At 52.0% G+C, this 21,344-nt stretch overlaps 4 protein-coding genes across 6 annotated transcripts; 2 read left to right on the plus strand and 2 right to left on the minus strand.

The window, feature by feature from the left end:
- The first annotated feature begins 910 nt into the window (after positions 1–910).
- SLC37A4 (solute carrier family 37 member 4) lies at positions 911–7,327 on the plus strand. Of its 2 annotated transcripts, none has more exons than XM_008689993.2 (9): positions 911–980; positions 2,215–2,557; positions 3,365–3,597; positions 3,903–4,146; positions 4,658–4,816; positions 5,067–5,152; positions 5,662–5,775; positions 6,345–6,483; positions 6,612–7,327. In XM_008689993.2, the coding sequence occupies exons 2-9, from the start codon at positions 2,410–2,412 to the stop codon at positions 6,776–6,778; spliced, it is 1,290 nt and encodes a 429-aa protein (XP_008688215.1). In that variant the 5' UTR covers positions 911–980; positions 2,215–2,409; the 3' UTR covers positions 6,779–7,327. The 2 variants fall into 2 exon arrangements, with proteins under 2 accessions (XP_008688215.1, XP_040487077.1); XM_040631143.1 differs by lacking the exon at positions 911–980 and adding an exon at positions 1,317–1,707.
- Positions 7,328–7,989: 662 nt separating this feature from the next.
- TRAPPC4 (trafficking protein particle complex subunit 4) lies at positions 7,990–10,719 on the minus strand. Its single transcript, XM_040631147.1, has 5 exons — positions 10,459–10,719; positions 10,107–10,281; positions 9,382–9,485; positions 8,620–8,746; positions 7,990–8,338 (listed from the first exon to the last, which is right to left on the minus strand). The coding sequence occupies exons 1-5, from the start codon at positions 10,631–10,633 to the stop codon at positions 8,260–8,262; spliced, it is 660 nt and encodes a 219-aa protein (XP_040487081.1). The 5' UTR covers positions 10,634–10,719; the 3' UTR covers positions 7,990–8,259.
- Positions 10,720–10,973: 254 nt separating this feature from the next.
- Positions 10,974–13,217, plus strand: RPS25 (ribosomal protein S25). The gene is made up of 5 exons (XM_008689994.2): positions 10,974–11,135; positions 11,348–11,443; positions 11,990–12,173; positions 12,980–13,079; positions 13,175–13,217. The coding sequence occupies exons 1-4, from the start codon at positions 11,133–11,135 to the stop codon at positions 13,072–13,074; spliced, it is 378 nt and encodes a 125-aa protein (XP_008688216.1). The 5' UTR covers positions 10,974–11,132; the 3' UTR covers positions 13,075–13,079; positions 13,175–13,217.
- On the minus strand, positions 13,192–20,332 carry CENATAC (centrosomal AT-AC splicing factor). 2 transcript variants are annotated; one of them, XM_040631145.1, is made up of 11 exons: positions 20,142–20,332; positions 19,836–19,999; positions 19,327–19,425; positions 16,912–16,978; positions 16,779–16,841; positions 16,385–16,449; positions 16,127–16,232; positions 15,156–15,186; positions 13,907–13,996; positions 13,484–13,616; positions 13,192–13,397 (listed from the first exon to the last, which is right to left on the minus strand). In XM_040631145.1, the coding sequence occupies exons 1-11, from the start codon at positions 20,259–20,261 to the stop codon at positions 13,322–13,324; spliced, it is 1,014 nt and encodes a 337-aa protein (XP_040487079.1). In that variant the 5' UTR covers positions 20,262–20,332; the 3' UTR covers positions 13,192–13,321. The 2 variants fall into 2 exon arrangements, with proteins under 2 accessions (XP_040487079.1, XP_040487078.1); XM_040631144.1 differs by having other exon boundaries at positions 16,127–16,256.
- Positions 20,333–21,344: the final 1,012 nt, after the last annotated feature.

A 21,344-nucleotide genomic window follows, 5' to 3' on the forward strand; every position in this document is an offset into this window, starting at 1 on the left:
TGAGGGGAAACGCTGATCACCTTCACGGTTCTCATCAGAATCCAACCAAGGATTGTACGTTGAGTGTTGTTATCATAATACTTTAGTGTTTTATAATCCCATTTAAAAATCTTTCATGAGGCCTTCGGAGTGGCACTGCTTGGGCTAGTGGCAGATTGCAGGCTTCTCCTCTCTTCCCTGACCACCTTCCCAATTTAAAACATCTTTGCTGTCAACTTTGGAACACTTAAACTTCTTTCAGCAACTCTCCAGCGGTCTCTATGAAAGCAATTATCTAAATTTTCTTAATTCTTATCTAAATCTTCAATTGAGGGGCGCCTGGCTGATTCAGTTGGTGCAGCATGCGACTCTTGATCTCCCAGTTGTGAGTTCAAGCCCCACATTGGGTGTAGAGAGTACTTTAAAAATTACAATCTTTTTTTTTAAATCTTCTTCTGAGTCCTCACAACAAATCTATGAGGTTTGTAAGAAACTGGGGCTCATAGAGATTATTACCCAAGGTCACACTGTTAAAATGTAGTGGGTCTGGGTTAGAATTTAAGGTTTATTTCCTGCCAGGCACTTTAAACACTCCGTCTATTTTATCTTAACCCCGTTGCCAACAGTCTGATTACAAGTTACATGTTCATATTGTGCTTATTGAGGACTGCCTTAATTTGTTACAGAAAAGACTGCGCTCTCTACAAGACCTTTCCCAGATTGTGAACAACGCGGGGACAGTGGGAGTGGGAGGCACTCACTAAAAATGGATTTGTTGAACGCCATCAGTTAAGAAGGGAACATACGAATCCAGCCCCTAGGGGGCGCTGTCGTTGCCCAAGGACCTGTCGAACCCACAGGACTAAGACTAAACGCTGAGGGGTGGACTTGGCCCTCAGCCAGCAAGGCGCAAGCGGAGGCCCCGCCCCCAGCGCACGCGCATGCGCCCGCGGGCCCTGCCGCCCCGCTCTATTCTACTCCGGCTTCCCGCCGGCGTTCAGGTAGCGGGCTGAATGCGGGGGAGGGGCGCCGCCTGAAGGCGGGGCTGGAGGGGGAGTCTCGGGTCTTTGGGCTCCTTTGTTAGAGCCCCAACAAAGGTTGCCCTAACTTCCGATACAAACCGGAGCTGTTCCTGCAGCTGTCCCTTCCCGGGTGGGGGCAGTTCCTGAGTCTGGGGGCCTCCGAGGCGCTGCCCGTGACCAGCACGCACCTGCTTCTTTTTGTCGCACCAGTCCGGTGTCCCCGCACCTCTCCAGCTCCCGCACCCGGGCCCGCGGGCTTCCAGCCCGAGTCGGGTGTCCCGGGTAGCTTGAGGACACGGGGCTGGGCAGGTGCCGAGAGCCTGCGCCTGGCCCATCCTGCCGGGCTGAGCCACTCGGAGCCCGAAGCGAGAGGCCTCCGGGAGACTACGTGCTCGCCTGCTCCGCTCGCGCCTACACCTTCTGCACTTGCTTTCCCAACTGAGCGGAAAAGCCGGGGGCGTGTTGCCGGGGCCCTGGGAAGCGGGCTAGCTCGGCACTGCCGCCTGAAGTCCGCGGGTGCACCTTCCCGCCCACGGGCCGTTCTGTCGCAGACCCTGCAGCCCCCAGCCGGCCAGAGGGCACCCCATCCTGACGTTACAGGATAAAGGGATCAGAGACCGCTGAGTGGCCGCTCCACGACCCCAGCCTTTAGGAGGGCTTTCAGTGCAACACAGGGCCTGCAAAGGGAAGTTTCTCTCGCTTACAGGTCTGCAACTATCCATAAACAGTTACACCCCCATGTGTGCTGAGCATTGGGAGTTACAGGGCTTGAGTCGGTCCTACGAAGACTTGGGAGTCGGGCTGTTGGGGATATGTGTTTAATTGAGTGTGTGTGTGTGTGTGTGTGTGTAAATTAACCCGGCACCGGTGCAGTACTTGGCAACCAGTAAACCCTCCAGTAAACTTCTTGGTTGAATGAATGAGAAGGTAGGTGACTGAGGGAGCAGGGCTAGAGAGGGCATCTCTGCTTATCCCACCCCTGCCTCCCCTGGGCTCCTGCAGACAAAAGTAATTAGGTTGAGCCTTTAATCACAGCTGGTTTCACAGGCGGGCGGACAAGGTAAAGCGGAAAAAAGTCGAAGTTCTGGGGACACAGCATGCTGGCTCCAACCGGCTCACGGGCAGTGCCTCCCTCCGGGACCCCCTCCAGCTCCCACCGTTCAGCCCCCACCGCTTCGCCGTCAGTAATCTGCTGTTTTCTTGTCTCCTTCAGGACACTGGGTTCCCTACAAGCCGCCCCAGGCTTAATGATTGTCCAGAAGGTGGCTATAAAGGGAGCCTGGGAGGCTGGGTGGAGGAGGGAGCAAGAAAAGCCTAACTCAGCAGATCTGGGCGCTGAGAGAGCCACGGGCAGGAGCTGTGGTCAGAGGCTCCGGGTCCCGGACAGTGGGGCCTGCTCCGCTCCAGCATGGCGGCCCAAGGCTACGGCTATTACCGCACCGTGATCTTCTCAGCCATGTTTGGAGGCTACAGCCTGTACTACTTCAACCGCAAGACCTTCTCCTTTGTCATGCCGTCCTTGGTGGAGGAGATCCCTCTGGACAAGGATGACTTGGGTGAGCCCTGGAAGGGCAGGGGGTGGGCCCTGGGCCCCAGGACTAGTAGGCCAAGTCGGGTGTTAGTGGCAGTGGGGAGGGTGTGTGCACAGAGAGGACGGCGAGCAGCCTGCAGGTGCCGGCTGAGGGACTCTGACCACGCAGCCGGGAATGGGCGCAGAACTAGGCGTGTGCTCTCTGCGTGTCTGAGGAGTGCGGCTCGTCTGATGTGTGTCTGTGTGTCTGTGACCCACGAGTGCCCCCAGAGGCATGGCTTATTCTGAGTGTGTTTAAGGGCGTTCTGAGCAGTTTCCACACTGGGGAGGGGGGGCATGCTGGCCACTGCCGTTGTGAGCAGTGGGAACTCAGGAGTCGGCAAAATAACTTCACGGCCCACCAGGCAACTTTTCAGGAGGAAGAAGGTCCTTGACTCCAATTCTAAGCTCTTCACCCCATGTTCAGAGGTGGGGTAACAGAACTTCTAGAAGCCCTGGGTTGGCATCCAGCGTGAGGGGGAAATGTCATCAGGCATTTGTAAATCCCAGGGAGGGGGGCTGCCCTCTTCTTGCCTCCTGACAGCGGCAGCTGGACCTCTCCAGGAGGCTGAGAAGTCATGGGTCAGCCCGGGGCTAGCGCTGGTGGTGAGGAGGAGCGGGACCCGTGATTCCAGCACACGCTCCTCCTGTCTGGGAGGGAACCTATCTCACCTGCCGGGCACCTCTACACACCTGACCCCAAGCCTAACCCTTCCTCCGTCCCTCCTGTGCCTTTGCCCCGGCCCCTAACTCCCCAGGTGTCCTGCTTCCTGCTCTCCCCCGCCCCCTGCAGGGCTCATCACCAGCAGCCAGTCGGCAGCCTATGCCATCAGCAAGTTTGTGAGCGGGGTGCTGTCCGACCAGATGAGTGCTCGCTGGCTCTTCTCTTCGGGGCTGCTCCTGGTCGGCTTGCTCAATATAGTGTTTTCCTGGAGCTCCACGGTACCTGTCTTTGCTGCTCTGTGGTTCCTCAATGGCCTGGCACAGGGGCTGGGCTGGCCTCCGTGTGGGAAGATCCTGCGGAAGGTGAGTGTCTGCTTCCGAGGCGCCTGTCTAGACTGGGGTAGACGGTGCCTAAAGAGCATGTGGGAGCCCCAGCACCCCCATCCCAGAGCAGTTCCTTGGGAGTTCCAGTCCAGCTCCTATTGCTGGTCAAGATATTTTAGGAGCTAAACATGGTGGGATCAGGTGGCAGATGAGGGAATTGGCCCTGCCAAGTAGAAGCGCCCTCTTCCTCATCCCTGTAACGTGAGCTCCTAGGTCTGCCCCACCTGACCCTCCCCTTCAGTGTGTTTAATGCGGCACCCACTCCGTCCCCCTCTGCCCCACAGTGGTTCGAGCCATCTCAGTTTGGCACTTGGTGGGCCATTCTGTCCGCCAGCATGAACCTGGCTGGAGGGCTGGGCCCTATCCTGGCAACCATCCTCGCCCAGAGCTACAGCTGGCGAAGCACGCTGGCCCTGTCTGGGGCCCTCTGTGTGGTCGTCTCCTTCCTCTGTCTCCTGCTCATTCACAATGAACCTGCCGATGTCGGACTCCGAAACTTGGACCCCACCCCCTCCAAGGGCAAGAAGGGTGAGCGCCCACCCAAGCCGATCATTGGGGTCCCTTCATTCATCATTCATTTGGCAGACTTTCACTGAGGACTGGCTGTCTGCCTGGCCCTGGGCTAGCCAATGACTGTAGGGGGAGGGATGGTGATGGTGAGTCGGTGGGGAGTAAATAAAACTCTGTTCCGAGACACTTAAGTACCAGACAAGTGGCAGAGCCAACGCATGCTGTGACTCATGTTATATCCTGGTCCTTCCTCACAGCAGAGCCAGACTTCCCTGTCTCGGACAGCATCCCAAGTTTAAGTGGCTTGGGTGCCTTCCACCACACGCCCTGGTCCTCAGGTTCTCTCATCTGCTGAGGCTTGCGGTGGAGGGGTCAGGGCAGAGCAGTGGGTGAAGGGGTGCCTTCCTGCCGGTCCCTGGCTACGTGGATGGACTCTGGCCCTGTGGCTGGTTAATGAGTGGGGGGGGGGGCTCGGTTCAGGCAGAGCAGCAGGAGCAGAGCCTGAGGCCCGGCCTCCTCCTGCCCCCAGGCTCCTTGAAGGAGGAGAGCACCTTACAGGAGCTGCTGCTGTCCCCCTACCTGTGGGTGCTCTCCACTGGCTACCTTGTGGTATTTGGCGTAAAGACCTGCTGTACCGACTGGGGCCAGTTCTTCCTTATCCAGGAGAAAGGACAGTCCGTCCTCGTGGGTAAGACGAGTGTTGGAGCAGGGGTGGGCCTAGGGAGCAGGAATCCACGAAGGGGATGTGAAATTCAGGCCCAGCTTCTCTTTATCCCTTTCTTCTTTCCCTGAGGCCAGGCACCACTCAGACAGCTGCGGCTGGTCACCCTTGGGGACCCTGTACCTCTCTGGGTTTCAGCCAATCTGGGACAAGCCCAGTGTGTTTAACACCCTTCCACCCCTCCTTTCCCTCTTCCCACCACAACTCCCTACTCCAGGTAGCTCCTACATGAGTGCCCTGGAAGTTGGGGGCCTTGTAGGCAGCATCGCAGCTGGCTACCTGTCAGACCGGGCCATGGCAAAGGTGAGTGGGCAGGAGGGACAGGAAGGAGGAGGGTTCCTTTGAATCTTCCCAGCATGACTGGGACAGGCACCAGAGAGGCGGGACCCCTGGGGCACGGGCAGGCTGGCATATGAGTGGGGGGCGTTTGGAACGATTCCAGGCTACTCTTACTTGCTGAGGGTGTGGAGGCAAGGTAAGGCTCTTGGGGAAGGGGTTTTAACGGATGTCCAGGAGAGCCAGAGTTTCTCTCAGCCTGGCAGTGGGCTTCTCTCCAGCCCCAGGAAAACTGGAGTTGAGGAGAGGCTAGGTGCAGCTTGCCAGCACGTGTCCCCGCAGTGGAGGAGGGGACGTGGTGGAGTTTGGCCTCAGAACGTAATAAGCAGGTCCCAGGGCCTCCCAGGGCTGCCCCGGGCCAAGAACTGTGGTGGGATTGCCAAAGACCTGTCAGCAGAAGCCCTGCGGTGTCAGAGTCCGGGGGCGGAGGTTCTCTGCTGCTTTCAGGGCCTGATGTTGCGGGCCTGCATCCACAGGCAGGGCTGTCCATCTACGGGAACCCTCGCCATGGCCTGCTGCTGTTCATGATGGCTGGCATGACTGTGTCCATGTACCTCTTCCGGGTGACTGTGACCAGTGACTCTCCCAAGGTAAATGAGGAGAGCGCAAGGGCCGCCGACTGTCGAGCTCCCTGGCCCTTCTCTGCCTGTCAGATTTCTCTTTCTGTTCTGCTTTGCCTCGTGTCCTCTGTACTGTCGGTGCTCCTCCTGGACTTGGGGCCTGGTTTTCTTCTCTTCCCTGGCTTCTCTAGGATGTTGCTTTCTGGACTCCAGCTCTTCACCCTCTCGCTGAGCTCACAGGCTTTACGGAGCACGAGGTGCCTTATCTGTGGTTTTCCTCCTTTGTCTCCCCCTTGTCCTACCCTGTCTGCCTTGCCCCTAGCCAGTGCAGCTAGCATCAGTTCTGAGAGAGCATCTAACTGGGAGGGATGGCTTCTGTCTCTGCTTCACCTACCCACCCAGGCCCTCAGGTTGGCTCAGTGTGGCCCCATTCCTCTAGCTCGGCCCTGTCCATTGTATCAGGAAGTGGGGTGAGGGAGGTCACTGTCTCCTGACTACAATCATTTGTTCCTCAGGCCGAGCATTGTTCTCTCCTCTGGCTAGAGGTAGGTGGGTAGGCTTGCTCAGACTCTAAATGCCACCCTGCACTGTCCTTGCAGCTCTGGATCCTCGTGTTGGGAGCCGTGTTTGGTTTCTCTTCTTACGGTCCCATTGCCTTGTTTGGAGTTATAGCCAATGAGAGCGCCCCTCCCAACCTGTGCGGCACCTCCCACGCCATTGTGGGACTCATGGCCAATGGTAAGTGGTGCCTCTAGAGTGTCTACGTCATCCCCCGTGCCTTGCACGTAGGCTAGCTAGAGGCTGGGGCAAGCCCCGCTGACTCTAGCCTCACAAGTGACCCAGGCTCTCCCCCTCCTCCTTGGCAGTGGGCGGCTTTCTGGCTGGGCTGCCCTTCAGCACCATTGCCAAGCACTATAGCTGGAGCACAGCCTTCTGGGTGGCTGAAGTGATCTGTGGAGCCAGCACAGCTGCCTTCTTCCTCCTACGAAACATCCGCACCAAGATGGGCCGAGTGCCCAAGAAGGCTGAGTGAAGAGAGTACAGGCTCCAGTCCATCCTCTCCTGCCTGTGGCCTTCCCCTGCACGGGGCTGGGGGAAGAGGGGGCAGAAAGAAAGAAAGGGGGGCTGCTCCGGCTAGCACTGAACCTTTGATGCCTCTTGTGCTCCTTTTCCCTCGCCCAAGTGGCGCTGGAAGTTATCAGTGGCTAATGAGGTTCCAGCTCCCCATCCTATGTTCTACTTAAAAGGCAACTTTTGTTCTTGGACTCCATTAGCTCCTATTTCCTGCTTTCAAACAGGAAACCCCTGCAATCAGGAGTCCCCTAGACCCTTCTCCTGGGCCCTCGTCCCACACCCTCCCCAGGAGGGGTGAGGCTCCTCCTGCAGCTGCAGGGTACCAGTGGCCCATGATTTCTGCCCTAAGGCCTCTTAGCACCGGGCAACTGCTATTGCCAATACCTCCGATTCCAGGGGGAGAGGAGGCCATCACGGCCGCTCACCAGTACCCTGTGAAGACAGTGGGGTGGGGGGGCATGGGTGGGAGGGAGGAGGACTTGACATAGATTAAAACTAGATTTGATACTAAACACTATCAGTGAGTCATTCTTTCCAAAGGGGTACAAGCCAGAGACCTCTTTCTTTGGAAAATGTTCTCTTGATACCTGCTCTTCCCACCCCAAAAGGGGCAGACTTCATCTCCTTGGAATGGGAAATCTGACACGGACTCCTTTAAGCTTATGCTTCCTCTGCCTTCAACTTCACACTAATTGAGTGATCATTTTACAGATGAAGCTACTGTGTTTCAGGCAGATGAAACCAATCGAAGGAGGAAGTCAGTGTAATAGTGGCTCACAGACGGTGTAGTCAGAAAGCCTGGGTTCAAACTCAGGTGCTTAGTAACTAGCTTTGAGACTCTGAGGCAGAAAGAGTCTGTACCTTGCTAAATCTATTGTCCGTAATAGAATGCACCCCCTGAGATTAGGGTGAGGATTAAGTTATATAAAGCAGTAAAGCCTGGCTGTAAACACCTGATAAATACCCCCACTGTCACCACCACTGCCGCCGTCTCCCTAGAAGTCACCAATTCTGCAACTAGACCCAAGGGTCCTGACTCAAAGTCCCATGCTCATTCATTCAATGAACAATTTCTTTCTGGTAGACAGATTTCATCTTCCCAGAATTTCCTTATCATTCCTGTCTCCCCACCAGAGCCTTTCCCTCCAAACCATCAATTAAGATAGTGAACACAGATCAAAGGAATGTTTATTTAGCATTTATGGGCCTACTCCCTCCATAAATAAACCTGTACAGAGTTGGGAAGCAGGCCCATGATAGATACAGGAGGGCAGAGAGCATGGTATTAAGGCTCAGGGATCGGTATAGGTCATCAGGCTCACCACCCTCCCATTTTCAAGTGCACTAAAACGAGGCTGTGGGGATCTCCATCGGAGTGGATACAGCAGGCTCCCTGCTGTAGGATCTCTTAAAATTTGGGGGCTCCATTCCAAGCTCAGCCTATGACCCAGGTCCAAAAGTTCCAGCCTTCTCTGCCACCTCCAGGGCTAACTTCAGGTTCTGGTCAAACAGCTCACACCTAGGCCAGACCCAAGAGGCACAAATGAGGACAAAGTGTGAGGTCTCAGACTTTCCTCCCCACTTTGGGTGCCAAGGCAGAGCCAGTGGAAACTCTTGCTTGAAGAGGGACATGCATGGCAAGAAAAGTCTTTGGTTTCTCAAGATAGCAAGAAAAGACTATTCCACATTTATTTAAAAGTAACTCTTCTTATCCTTTTGAAAAATGACCTTGGGGAAGAGCACAAAGGGAGAGAGGGGCAAGGATGCTTTGCCCAGTATCTGGGAAAGGGGACCGCCTACCTGATGGGCATTTCCAGGGAGTAGAATGGATTCTTGAGGGCAAAGTCTGAGTAGATCTCATAAATCTTTCGGAGAAGAGAATCTATTCCAGCTTGCCTAGGATCTGCCAGGACCACAAACTTGATCCCTGCAGAAGGACCAAGAATGGTTACCAAAGGGTAGAGAATGCAGCAAGTAACATCATCCTGTGTGCATACAGCATTTTCGTAAGCCCATTTTTAATTTTATCCTTATTGCTCCACAAAGCAGGAAAGACAAGATTGTGAATCTATAAGACCAGAGCAGGGAAGTGACTTTATCACATCACCCAACTGATTGAGACCACACTTTAACATCTGGGTCTGTCACTAATTTCTAGTCTTGTGGTCCCTCAGTAGCAAGTGCCAGACAGGCGACGGACTCAGGCAGTTTTCAATTATCCCCATTAAGGGAGTGAGGCAATGACATGATCCAAAGGTCATTTCCATTTGGCATTCAAGTTTCATTTTGAAACACACCATCTGAAACGTGTGCAACATACCATTACAGTGAGTTTTATCTGCACACAGGATAACCAAGGCTGAGCATTTTGAGTGGTGTGGACAAAATTGGCATCAGATTAAATACTGGCTTTGGATTCACAAAACAAATAGACCTACGTGTCTGTGCAACCGTCCCAGGAAAAGTTCACCACCACCCCCTTGCTTACCAAAGTTGTCTTTGGTCAGTCCCTTCCCCCAACCTGCCCCACTGCATCCCTTTGGCCCATCTGGAGATGCCTACCTGTCAGTGTCTGGAAGCAGTGCAGTTTGAACGTGTCAGTCTCCAGCATCTCAATGCCTGAGCTGCCCTGTTCTGGAGACAGCTGGGAACCGATGGCGAACAGCCTATTTGCAAAAGAGGTAAGGTTGGGAATGCACCCCGCTGTTTTAAGGGAGGAGTGCTTCTCAAACTTTCCCACTGAAGTGACCCTATCTGCTGAGGAGTTCACATTACAACCTGAGAAGTCGGAAGAGGCAGGGTCACAAACTGCCTAGCAGCGGCATCACCATCAAAATGCCTTTAACATTTATTTGAGCTCTGCACGTATTTTACATTCATACTTTGCTGTAAAACATCTTACATTGAAAACGCTGGGTAACGTTACCACTGGGAATATGTGCCATGGTTACTTACCCACGGCTGTGATTACCCAGCACATATCCTACTACCGTTGAGAATGGGAAAAGCTCTTAACGATCATTTAGTTCAGTTACCTCACTTTAGAAACTAAAGCTGAGGGAAGAGAAGTTGACTTGTGCAAGGTCACACCACTGCCGACATTACCTAAAACCCAGCCATCCTGGATGAGTTCTTTTTCTTTCACAACACGAGAACTGACGATTTAAAAGGAGGCAAAGAAAGGTGAGCACGGCCGCTCCGGAAACTTCTCTCAGAACCACACTAATCCAGCCGGCCTAAGGGCCAAGTGCAGGACCACAGGCCCTAGGAAGGGCTGGGGGACTTACGAGTGGAACATGGAGGCCAGCATGAGCTTCTCATTGGAGGTGAGGCGGGGTCGGCCGAATCGAATGGACACCGGGTAATTGGCAGGGTTGCCCAAGTACTCCAGCACCTCTTTCCCATCGGCCGTGTACTTGCCGTTCACGTCCACGCCATTGATGGCCAGCACTGCGTGGCCCACTGCAGAGGTGAGGCTAAGGGTCAACGAAGCCCCAGCGTGGGGATTCCGCCGAAGGGACTAGCGACCGGGACTCACCCCCTTTCCCCCCCCCGTCCCCCGCGCCCTTCCCGGCCCCGCAGAGACACCAGCCCACTCCGCAGCACCGGGCCCGCCCATCCGACGCAAGCCTAGCCCACCCCGGATGCCGTCGCGCTGGCCGAAGGCAACCAGCACACGCTCGTCGTGCAGCTTGAGCAGCAGATCAAGGGGGTAACTGAAAGTTTTCTCAGCCTCGGCCCGTGGCGCGTAGCTGTCCAACTGGTAGATCAGGCCGCCAGCTTTGTTCACCACATACACACTAAAAATCGCCATTGTGACCGCCGCGGCTCGGAGACGGCTATTCGGCTCGTTCCTGACGGCCCCGCCCCGGAACCGCAGCCGGGGGACCCGCCCCCTGCCCCCACCTCCCAGTCCGGCGCCCGCCCGCTGCAGCGCCTGCGCACTTGAAGTACCACGCTTAGCGGGGTCGCCGGGGCTCGTTGGGGGGCCTGGCAGATTGTTTTGTCTCTCTTTACTAGTTTCTAGGGCCAGGGAATAGCAACGTGTGGCTGCCTCACGACTAGCGGCAAAGCCAACAAGCCGCGGGCAGCGCTCGGCGTGAGCTAATCGGGAACGACTTCCCCTTCGCGGCGGCCAGCTCCCCGCGGAACGAGGGGGCCGGGCCTGCGACCTTCCTCCGCGGGCTCCGCCCGTTGCCCCGGAAGCGCTCGCTGCGGGTGAAGGTTTCTGGGCCGGTCCGGGAGCGGCGCTTCCTTTTTGTCCGACATCTTAGCAAGGCTGCAGGGTTGGACGCTGCTCTCCCAGCTTCGCTATGGTGAGCTCTCGGGGGTGGGAAGCTGGTCCGGTTCTGAGGGCCGGGCGGTGCTCGGGTGCAGTTGAGGAGGCACTGGACGGAAGGTCCCAGACCCGCCGGGCCGCTTCTCCAGGCGGGCGGGGGCATTGCTTCACCCATGTGCTCCGCTAGTGGGGTTAGGGCGGTGCGGGGCTGCCTTGTGACCTGGCTGCATTCCCCCTTTTTCTCTACAGCCGCCTAAGGATGACAAGAAGAAGAAAGATGCCGGAAAATCGGCCAAAAAAGACAAAGACCCAGTGAACAAATCTGGGGGCAAGGCCAAAAAGAAGGTAGGCGTGAGCCCTCCCCTTTCAAGAGTGGGAGATAGTGGGGACGCCGGACCCATGTGGCTGTGGTAATAAGTGACCTATAGAACAAATCGCTTTTAAGGTTGTGGGGTCTAGAGTCCGACTATTAGAGCTTGTGCTCTCATCACCGTTCTGGTTTTGGAAGAATAGGGTGGTACGCACTACTTAGAAGTTCAACAAGAGAGTGTAAAGTATTCTGATGCCTGGCACATGGTATTTTAATTGGTATCATGGGGTTCAGCTTATATCCGAAACTCGCACAGCCTTTTTTTTCCCCAGTCTAACGCATTTTTGATGCCATTAATGGCAACTAGGGTTCCTTTTGTGTCCTGGTTTCGAATTATTTGAATCAGTTTGTAGAGTTTCTGTAAGCTCTGAATTTCATGGGTTTGTGTAGGCCCAGGAACAGCCGCCCTTGCAGTACAGCACCACGGCTGTGGAAAAGAGTTCTCTTGACACAGGTTGTTTGGGGGAGGGAGTGATTTCTTCCAGGAGCACTGACTTTTCCTTTTTTCTTTTGGTGAGCAGAAGTGGTCCAAGGGTAAAGTTCGGGACAAGCTCAATAATCTGGTCTTGTTTGACAAAGCAACATACGACAAACTCTGTAAGGAAGTTCCCAACTATAAGCTTATAACTCCAGCTGTTGTCTCGGAGAGACTGAAGATTCGAGGTTCCCTGGCCAGGGCAGCCCTTCAGGAGCTCCTCAGTAAAGGTGAGAGGGGTGTGTTGTACTGGTGTGCTTTTACGTATTAAATTGCCCTGCCCGTATTAGCCATCGTAAATGTTTTTACTGGAATTTCATAAAGTAGGCACAGGCTGACCACTGGTTGTAATACTCTAACATGTGACCCCTAGAGTAGACCCCAAAGCAGGGTTCTTGGCCAGTTTTGTCCCATGGACCCCTATGTCTCAGTGGTGAAGCCTCAGGACCCTTTGTTTTCAAATAAATTCATTTTAAAGAGTTACAGAAGAAACCCAATGATATTGAAATATGGCTATGAAAATAGTAGCTTTGATAGTAAGAGATTTTTGATTTAGAAGTATTTTTAAAATTTAGTGGTGGATCTGATTATAATTTCATATTAATATAAATGAGTGTAACTATATTTTAAGTTACCTGTAGTGTCTAATATGGAAATAGTGATTTTCATGGGCCCCTCATTTAGAAAGAATAAAATTAGATTATCACCAAGAAATGTAGGGATGTTTGCCTTTGTTATTAATTAAACTCGTGCTCAGATTCTGTATTTCTAGTGTCAGTTGTTAAGTATTTCATAGTACTGTGTGAAAACCTTATCTTTAGGGGCACCTGGGTGGCTCAGTCGTTAAGCGTCTGCCTTCGGCTCAGGTCATGATCCCAGGGTCCTGGGATAGAGCCTGGCATCAGGTTCCCTGCTCCGCTGGGAGCCTGCTGCTTCCCCTCCCACTCCCCCTGCTTGTGTTCCCTCTTTCGCTGTCTCTCTCTCTCTGTCAAATAAATAAAATCTTTTAAAAAAAAACTTTATTTTTTCTCTCTAGGACTTATTAAACTGGTTTCAAAGCACAGAGCTCAAGTGATTTATACCAGAAACACCAAGGGTGGAGATGCCCCAGCTGCTGGTGAAGATGCATGAACAAGGTAAGCAAGAACCCAGGGGTTCGTGGTGTAGAAAGTACATACATCCTGCTTATATCAGTCTCTAGAATTCTGATTTTTATTTTTATTTTTTGCAGATTCCACCAACTGTACATTTTGGAAAATAAAACTTTATTAAAATCAAATTAAGTGGGTATGTCTCTTTCCTAAAAAAAGTAGTTATAGAAGGTAATAGGTACGGGTTTGTTGACTTGACTTTGTGCCTAATGATGGTTAGAAAAGTATCAGGAAACACTTGGCTTTTTTTCTCTATGGGACTGTTGTTTGTTCCTTGCTGCAGCTTCTGTTTTGAACTGATGTCTGAAAGGAAATGGAAGGGTTAGCAGGATGAAGGCTGACATCTCCAAAGGGGTGGTGGGGTTGGGGTCCTGGCACTGGATCCATACCTGGATTGCCAGCGGCGTCCATTATTCCAGACCCGGCCAAAAGAGGGCAGCCAGCCTACACTGGTGCTGGAGCTGTGATCAAAGTTGGCCCCAACTCTGTCTGGGGGGAGTTTCTTCAATTTCTGTTTTTCCTCTACAGAGAAGTAAACAGTTTTAAACAATTTCGTTTGAGTAGGAAAATTTAGAGAACCCATTTTTTTAAGATTTTATTTATTTGACCGAGAGAGAGAGAGAGACAGAGACAGAGAGAGCAAACACAAGCAGGGGAGTGGGAGGGGAAGCAGCAGGCTCACAACAGAGCAGGGAGCCTGATGCAAGGCTCGATCCCAGAACCCTGGGATCATGCTCTGAGCGAAGGCAGACGCTTAACGACTGAGCCACCCAGTCGCCCCTAGAGAACCCATCTTGAATTTGTTTACTTACTTTCTTTAAGAAATTCTTCATAGGACGGTCCTATTTGTTGGTTTACAGAGCTGTGTTCCTCATCCTGGACCATCCAGGGAGGTGTAGCACCTGGGAAAGACCCATTAAGGAGAAATAAAGGCACTGTAAGTTTCAGGCTACTGTGAAACATGCCCTAGCTATAAACTCTTACCTAATTGACAACTGGAAATGTTCAAATGTAAAACCCAGGAATTCTGGACCATGGGAAGTTGAGGGCCCTGGGCTAATCTAAAGCAACGTATCTTACATGGGGTATCCTGTACTGGTATTTAATAGCTTTGTTGAGGCATAGCTGACCTACAGCTGCACACATGGGAAGTGTACAATTTGAAAAGCTTTGAGTGAAACCATCACAAGATTCTAAATACCACCACTGTGTATTGTTCTGCCCCTTTAAGGTACTTCCTGCACCTCTCTACCTTTTCCCAGCCCCAGGCAACCATGCATATGCTTCTGTTAATCTAATTTGCATTTGTTAGTATGTACCTTTTTTGGGTCTGGCTTCTAATAGTTGAGATTTATGCTGCACTTAACAATAGTTCGTTGAGCACTGCTCTGTTCTTCGTTGAGGCACATTTGGGTTGTTTTCAGTTTCAGTTTTGGGGTACTGCAACTAAAGCTGTGACCATCTGGTGTGCAAGCCTTTGTACAGACGTGTTTGCTTTTCTCCTGAAATGTCTGGATCATAATGGTGGGTGTATGTTTAACTTCTTAAATCCCTGAACTGTTTCTCCAGTCGGTTGTGCCATTTTACATTCCCACCAACAGTTTATGAATGTTCCTTCACATACACAATCTTTAATTTTAACCACTCTGATGAACATCTTTTTACATGCCTCTACTGTTTTGAGAGTTCTTCATATGTTCACGATACAAGTCCTTCATCAGCACTTTACCATAATCAACTTTATTCTTTAAAAAAGTAATTGGGCACCTGGGGGGCACAGTCGGTTCAGTGTCCATCTTTAAAAAAGATTTCAGTGAGAGAGCGCGTGCGAGCATTGGGTGGGGGGTGCAAAAGAAGAGGGAGAGAGAATCTTAAGCAGGTTCCGTGCTGAACATGGAGCCTGATGTGGGGCTCAATCTCATGACCCCGAGATCAGACCTGAGCTGAAACCAAGAGTCGGACACTGAACCGACTGTGCTACCCAGGTGCCCCTAAAATAAATGACTTAAATAATAAAATAATTGCCTCTTACCATCTGAGAAACACTGCTCTGGGCCTTACCTGAGTGGATGTTACCAATTCCTGGTGTATCCTGTAGTTGGAAATGGGGAAAAAAATCCCAGATAAGAAAGTGATGACAGTAAATTCCTAGCTAGAAAAGGACAAGCCAGAGGACGGGGGTGGAAGCACACAGTGCTACTTCTGTGCCCTGGTTGGTGTTAAATTTTAAGAGCACAGATAACTGAAAGAGTCCTGTTCCTCAAAAGACTCATGGTCTCAGTAATGAAGATGTCCAAAAACAGAGTGCCTACTAGGTGCCACATAAGCAAAACCCCTTCCTCACAGGGCAGTATGTATTGTGGGGGAACCGACTTCAGCCTAAATGACACAGATGACATTCACAGCTTTTTACACGGTCCCATGTACATTTATAACAGGCGACCTGTTCACATAAGCCTTCCACGAAAAGGTGACCTTTGAGCTAGGCCGAAGGAAGGCAGGCCCACTATTTAAGGCAATGGCAATGACGTGCAAAACCCACAAGACACACAGTAAGGCTGGAGTATACAGGACATCAGGTGAGGCAGTGGCTTTCTGTGTTCGGGACAGGATTGCGGGGGAAATAGAAACTTCCAGAAAAGTTTAATGGAGGACATCTAGCCAGGAGGTAAAATAGGCCTACTCATTGACAGGATGTAGGAGATGAGAGAGGAAAAGAAAACTCTACAGTTGTGGTAACCTAGAGATGGTAGGGGTTAGCTTCAGGTGCCTGTGGGATATTTACAATTGTCCTATATCGAGTGGGAACTGGGGCTTCTGCAGAGGATGAGCTGTAGGAGTTGGCACTCCTCAGTGGCAGTGGGGGCAACAGGATGCGGATGAGATCCCTAAGAGGTCTGAGAACACACCATGGAGTGGCGCAGCAAGAGACAAGGTCCTGATGGCCAGAACAGGTACAAAACTCAGGAGAGAGGGGTGTCCTGGGAATTGAGGGGGGCACTGGCCTTTCTGGGCTAGCTTATCCATTGTACCTGATGGCCGATGAATGTCAAAGGTTGTCCTGTCTCCATCCAGTCAAGCTCTGGGGTGGGTGGCAGGTCCACGGAGGAGGGCTGCTGTGAGGTGGAGGCCACTAGACTGAAAAAGACAAGCAGAGCCAGGCTGGCAGACAAGGTCCTTGAGCCATGAGGATAGCAGAGATGAACTTTGTCCCCAGTTCCCAGCCAAAAAGTTACAGAATGCTCTAACAGAGGCCAAACTCTCAACAAGAGATTCCTTAGCAATTTTACCTGTTGGTCCCTTTCCAGCCTCCAAGTGCTGAAGAGCCATCTTCTGGGTCTGCCACTGCCTGAGGCTGAGTTTGATTCAGGAAAAATAAATGTGTCTTGGATGCTTAAGAGTCTGCCTAGGCCACGCTCCCACCCTCCAGTAGGAAACAAACTGGCATATTGGCATATGGTACTGCCCATCTTGCAAACTTCCCTCCCTCCCTCCCAGCTCTGCCCACATCGCCACTGACAAGGCCTGCCCCCTGGCGGACAGGTAAGGGAATTCAAGCTGAGCAGATGAAGCATGGAGTCCATGAGTTCTCTTAGAAGAGCTGGTAGGTGAAATGCTGGACCTGGGAGAACCAGAGATCAAATGGATTTGGATACTGCTCTGGCTCCTCCGAGGGACACCAACCTCTAAGACAGACCGAACCAGCTCCTGCCGGCTGTGCTCCACCTCACGAATCTGAGCTGCCATCTGTGGGAGAGAGGCTGCTTAGCTAGGTACAAGGTCATGGGGCTGGGTCCTCAGTGGCCTTTTAACTCACCTCTTTGATCACCTCATCCTCCTTTTCCTCATAGGTATCCAAACCTTTCACCATGGATTTCTTGAATCTAAAAAAAGAAAAAGGGCAAGTCAGCCAAGAACCCCAGTCCCTGCCAGTTATGAAAAGATCCTCAATATTGAGATCATTTTTTCAAATTTTGGATAATTTCAAAATCACAAACAAAATAGAACAGTCAACACCCATGTACCTTTCACCCAGATTAACTGTTAACATTTTGCCATACTGGCTCCACTTCTCTTCCATGCACACACTTCCTTTTTGCCAAATCAAAAATGGGCATTAGAACATCATGAGACTACAGCTGTTTTATCCTACAATACACACAGAAAGGCATCAGAGGAATACCAATGCTACCAATACCACTATCAACAACAAAACTACTAAGCAAAGCTCAGGATTTCTTTGTAGTTCTTTAGTCCTTGGAAAATATCCTAAGGGTATACAGTCAGAATTTTGTGTTCAAGGTACTTGAATTCTTACTCTTTTTGTGACTGTTATCAATCTGATATATAGCTACGATAATGTGTCACTGTTTGCAGTCAGTTTCAGGATTTGCTTTTCGGCCTGATTCTAATACGTAAAACACATGTAGGGGAATGGCTCTACCACAGTACCCTGGAAGCCTTGAACCTATCCATTCGGGCAAAGCCTAGAACCGCAGCATCGGAATCTTGGCTGAGCACCTGTGTGATGCTCGAGGAAAGGAGCCGAAGGAAGCTGAAAGGAGCTGCTGTGGGGCCATCTCCCACTTGCCTCCTTATCTCCCCCCACACCCCCACGCTGTCGTGAGAGTTTCTTGTCACCTCCTGGGTTCCGATGTGGTATGTGGCTTTCTACCCACCCCTCTCAGATTAGAGTTGCAGGCCACACTGGGCTCCCCAGCAGCAGGGTGTCCCACAGCTCACACTGGGGGCTGTCTCTATCTCTGTCGAATAAATAAAATAAAATCTTAAAAAAAAAAAAAAAAAAGAGTCTGCCTTCAGCTCAGGTCATGATCCCAAGGTCCTGAGATGGAGCCCTGTGTCAGGCTCCCTGCTCAGCAGGGAGTCTGCTTCTCCCTCTCCCTCTGCAGCTCTCCCTGCTCGTGCTAGCTCACTCTCTCTAAATAAAATCTTAAAAAAAAAAAAAAACTAATAAAAAGTTCAAAGAGTCCATCCTCATAATTCTCAATTACAACTTTTTCTCAACTTTTTTTTTTAAAGATTTTATTTTTATTTATTTGACAGAGAGAAGGAGGCAGCGAGAGAGGGAACACAAGCAGGGGGAGTGGGAGAGGAAGAAGCAGGCTCCCAGCAGAGGAGTCTGATGCGGGGCTCGATCCCAGGACTCTGGGATCATGCCCTGAGCCGAAGGCAGACGCTTAACGACTGAGCCACCCAGGCGCCCCTCTGCTCAACTTCTTTATTCCCACCAAACACCATTTGGAGCTGGGCCAGGGTGTAAGGAGTGAGTGATTTTTGGCCTCAGTTCCCCATCTCCCACCCAGTCTGAACCACAGATTTGAAGGCAAGGTAGTAGGATTTAGGCATTTCTCACCATCCTCTCATTATTCTCCACACTGAGTAGGAAACAATAATAGATGTCATGAGTTTTGGGGCACCTGGTGGCTCAGTCGGTTAAGGCTCTGCCTTTGGCTCAGGTCATGATCCCAGGGTTCTGGGATTGAGCCCTGCATTGGGCTCCTTGCTCAGTGGGGAGCTGCTTCTCCCTCTCCCTCTGCTTGCCACTCCCCCCGCTTGTGCTAATAAATAAATAAAATCTCAGGGGAAAAAAAAAAGATGTCATGAGTTTTTCTGTAACTTTGGTTCCCGGGTCTCCTTGGGTTCCATTCCCCATAATCTCAATATTGTCCCAATAAAAGTAGCGTGAGGCCATCTGTGTCCTTTTCCTGAAGCAGTCAGCACTCACACCCACTCTGTGCTGACCAGTTTACTACACTCCAGTTTCTTGGGGTCCTCTAGAGGCCAGTTAAAATAGAGTCTAAAACTATTCAAAGTGGGCACTGGGTGAGTACCAGTTGCTTGCACACACTATAAAAAGCCTCTTCTATTCTTAAAGGACCTTAATATTCTCTGTACCACACATTTAAATAATCAATTACAGTCAACTTTTATTATATACTGTTCTCTATTTGCTAAATGCATTGTAAATCCCATCCCCCAACTAGATATAAACTTTTAAGGACTTTAGCATACTTCTTTTTAAGGACTTTAGCATACCCCGGTACAGGCCGGGGTGTCCAGGATAGTGCCTAGAATAATGAGTGCTATGCAGACAACAGATACTAACGAAGGCCCTACTGAACTTTCCAATTAATAGAGAAAGCTCCAGTACCTGACACAGCCCCAGAGAAGCCCCACTCTGTTATTTCATCTTTCATAATCAGTGACTTACCGTGCATAATCCTGGGGGGAGATGAGAAATTTCTCTTTCATTTGGAACTCAGCCTTGTTCTCCCACCAGAATCTGTTAGTTGCTTTCTTGTGCTCTGGGCTGAGAATGAACGGGTAATCTCAATGATACATTATAGGATATTCCTAAGACATATAGGCATTAGGTAAGTAATGCACACTGACATCTGAGTTTCTGCCTCTGGGCAAAGCTAATAGAATACTGTTACTACAGTCTCCCACTTCCAATAAAAATGGGAGAATCTGAGAGGAGATGATGGGAGGTAACGCTGAGCCAGCTGCCCAGCTGGCTTTCCCACCACTACCCCTGGGACCATGGCAGCCATAAGCGCTCCACCCCTTAAGGATGCAATGCCTATAAGTTGACTCGACCCACCCCGATCAAACCACAAAAGCGTTCTTCCTCTCACTCACCCCTAACCACCCCCCCCACACACACACAACACACCAGTATGCGAATGCGCTGGATGAGGCTCCCAGGCCGGATCTCACCTGGCCAGATGCTCCAGCAGCCCCCCGTGCAGCACGGTCAGGTTTCCGTGGCTCAGGTGTTTCCGCACCTCACAGCCGCAGCACAGGCACCAGCAGCGCCGCTCGTGCTCGGGCACGTAACGCTCCACCTGAGCGGCGCGGACGGCCTTGCGGGCGGCCTCTACCTGCGGCGGAGACGGTACAGGCCGGGAGAGGCCAACCGGGACCCCAGGGGAACCCCCACGTCCCACCCCTCGCGCCCTCCGTGCACTGCCCGCATCCCCCACCCCATGCCGTCCGCGGCCACTTCCCGCCTCGCGTCCGCACCTGGGGCAGGAGCCGCTCCAAAGCCGCCTTCAGCTGCCGCTGGTGCTTGCGACTGTAGACGTGCCCGCGACCACAGAAGAAAGTCTGGCGGCACAGGGGGCAACGCTGCGCCGGCGCCATGGGCCCAGAAGTGGGTACCCGCGACGCGCAGCTGGTCTTTCGCCATTCGGCGACCTCTGACCCCTCGGGGGCGGAGCGAGCCCAGCGGTCCCCGCGGCCCCCAGCGGCCGGCAGGCGCCACTGCAGACCCATCTGCGGCTGCGCGAGTCCCTGCCCGGGCTCTGCGGACGAGCGCACCCAGCCGGCAGCGATAGTCCCAGACGTACCCAGCCAAAGTGGCCGCGGCGGTGTGCGGATGCGCGGGAAAGAGCGCGCGCAACAGGTAGGTGCCCCTGCAGGACCACAAACCGCACGCACGTCGGGGCGTTGACAAGGACCCGCATTAGACAATGGAACAAATTGTAACTAGTATTATAGGGTGCGCACTGTCCAGAGCTTCACATTAACGACCTCACTTAATCCTCACAATAGCCCTATGTGGCGTCCTATTATCGCCGGGATTTTACAGATGGGAAAACTGAGGCATGGGGAGGAAGTAACTGTGTGGAAGGTTGCACAGGTGAGAAGCATCGGAGGCAGCACCTCCAGTGCTCTTCAGTCCCAGCTGGCGGTAAGGACACATGCTGGAGGTGACCTTCATCGAAGACCCAATCACAGCCATACTGCCAGGGGGTGTCCTGAGCAGTTGTTACTGTACAGCTGTAAAGGGGAAGCGATAAAAAGGGTGCGGAGTCATTGCTGAGGGTTAACAGACATTTTTATTCTGTAAACACGCTCATCCCGTGGAATTTTTATTCTTTACAAGCTACTTTTCCTAGAATGAACAGCCTGCCTGTCCTGCTCCTCTAAGCCTTAGGGCCTAAGGTAAATTGCTCCCTTGCACAGCTGAAATCCACAGGCTGTGCTCTCTACCCTAGAGTACCCCCCAAAAGCCTGGGGCCCAGCCCAGACCTTACTTATAGGATGTGCCTGACAGAACTAACAGAGTCCCAGATTTCACTTAGATTTGTTACCAGTACTGATGCATTACCTGGATGGGCTACGGTGTCTGTGGGTGTATATGCAGTCAACTGTACATAATTCAGGCCCAGAAAGTAGCCAGACTCCCCTTCAGATCTTGACCTCCTCTTGGGGCTTCCCACT

This window comes from Ursus maritimus, unplaced genomic scaffold, assembly GCF_017311325.1.
Source record: "Ursus maritimus isolate PB19 unplaced genomic scaffold, ASM1731132v1 scaffold_16, whole genome shotgun sequence".
In the NCBI taxonomy this organism is placed as follows: Eukaryota; Metazoa; Chordata; class Mammalia; order Carnivora; family Ursidae; genus Ursus; species Ursus maritimus.

What these genes read in the sequence shown, in the direction of transcription:
- SLC37A4 (XM_008689993.2), top strand. Translation starts at nt 2,410, where the DNA reads ATGGCGGCCCAAGGCTACGGCTATTACCGCACCGTGATCTTCTCAGCC. An exon ending in TCTGGACAAGGATGACTTGG is followed by an intron (nt 2,558 to 3,364) that starts GTGAGCCCTGGA and finishes CGCCCCCTGCAG; the next exon opens with GGCTCATCACCAGCAGCCAG. An exon ending in GTGGGAAGATCCTGCGGAAG is followed by an intron (nt 3,598 to 3,902) that starts GTGAGTGTCTGC and finishes TCTGCCCCACAG; the next exon opens with TGGTTCGAGCCATCTCAGTT.
- TRAPPC4 (XM_040631147.1), bottom strand. Translation starts at nt 10,633, where the DNA reads ATGGCGATTTTTAGTGTGTATGTGGTGAACAAAGCTGGCGGCCTGATC. An exon ending in CCAGCGCGACGGCATCCGGG is followed by an intron (nt 10,282 to 10,458) that starts GTGGGCTAGGCT and finishes TCACCTCTGCAG; the next exon opens with TGGGCCACGCAGTGCTGGCC. An exon ending in CTGCTTCCAGACACTGACAG is followed by an intron (nt 8,747 to 9,381) that starts GTAGGCATCTCC and finishes GTCCTTCTGCAG; the next exon opens with GGATCAAGTTTGTGGTCCTG.
- RPS25 (XM_008689994.2), top strand. An exon ending in GGGGCAAGGCCAAAAAGAAG is followed by an intron (nt 11,444 to 11,989) that starts GTAGGCGTGAGC and finishes TTTGGTGAGCAG; the next exon opens with AAGTGGTCCAAGGGTAAAGT. An exon ending in TCAGGAGCTCCTCAGTAAAG is followed by an intron (nt 12,174 to 12,979) that starts GTGAGAGGGGTG and finishes TTTTCTCTCTAG; the next exon opens with GACTTATTAAACTGGTTTCA.
- CENATAC (XM_040631144.1), bottom strand. Translation starts at nt 20,261, where the DNA reads ATGGCGCCGGCGCAGCGTTGCCCCCTGTGCCGCCAGACTTTCTTCTGT. An exon ending in TGACATTCATCGGCCATCAG is followed by an intron (nt 15,187 to 16,126) that starts GTACAATGGATA and finishes TTCCAACTACAG; the next exon opens with GATACACCAGGAATTGGTAA. An exon ending in AATTGGTAACATCCACTCAG is followed by an intron (nt 13,997 to 15,155) that starts GTAAGGCCCAGA and finishes GGTCTTTCCCAG; the next exon opens with GTGCTACACCTCCCTGGATG.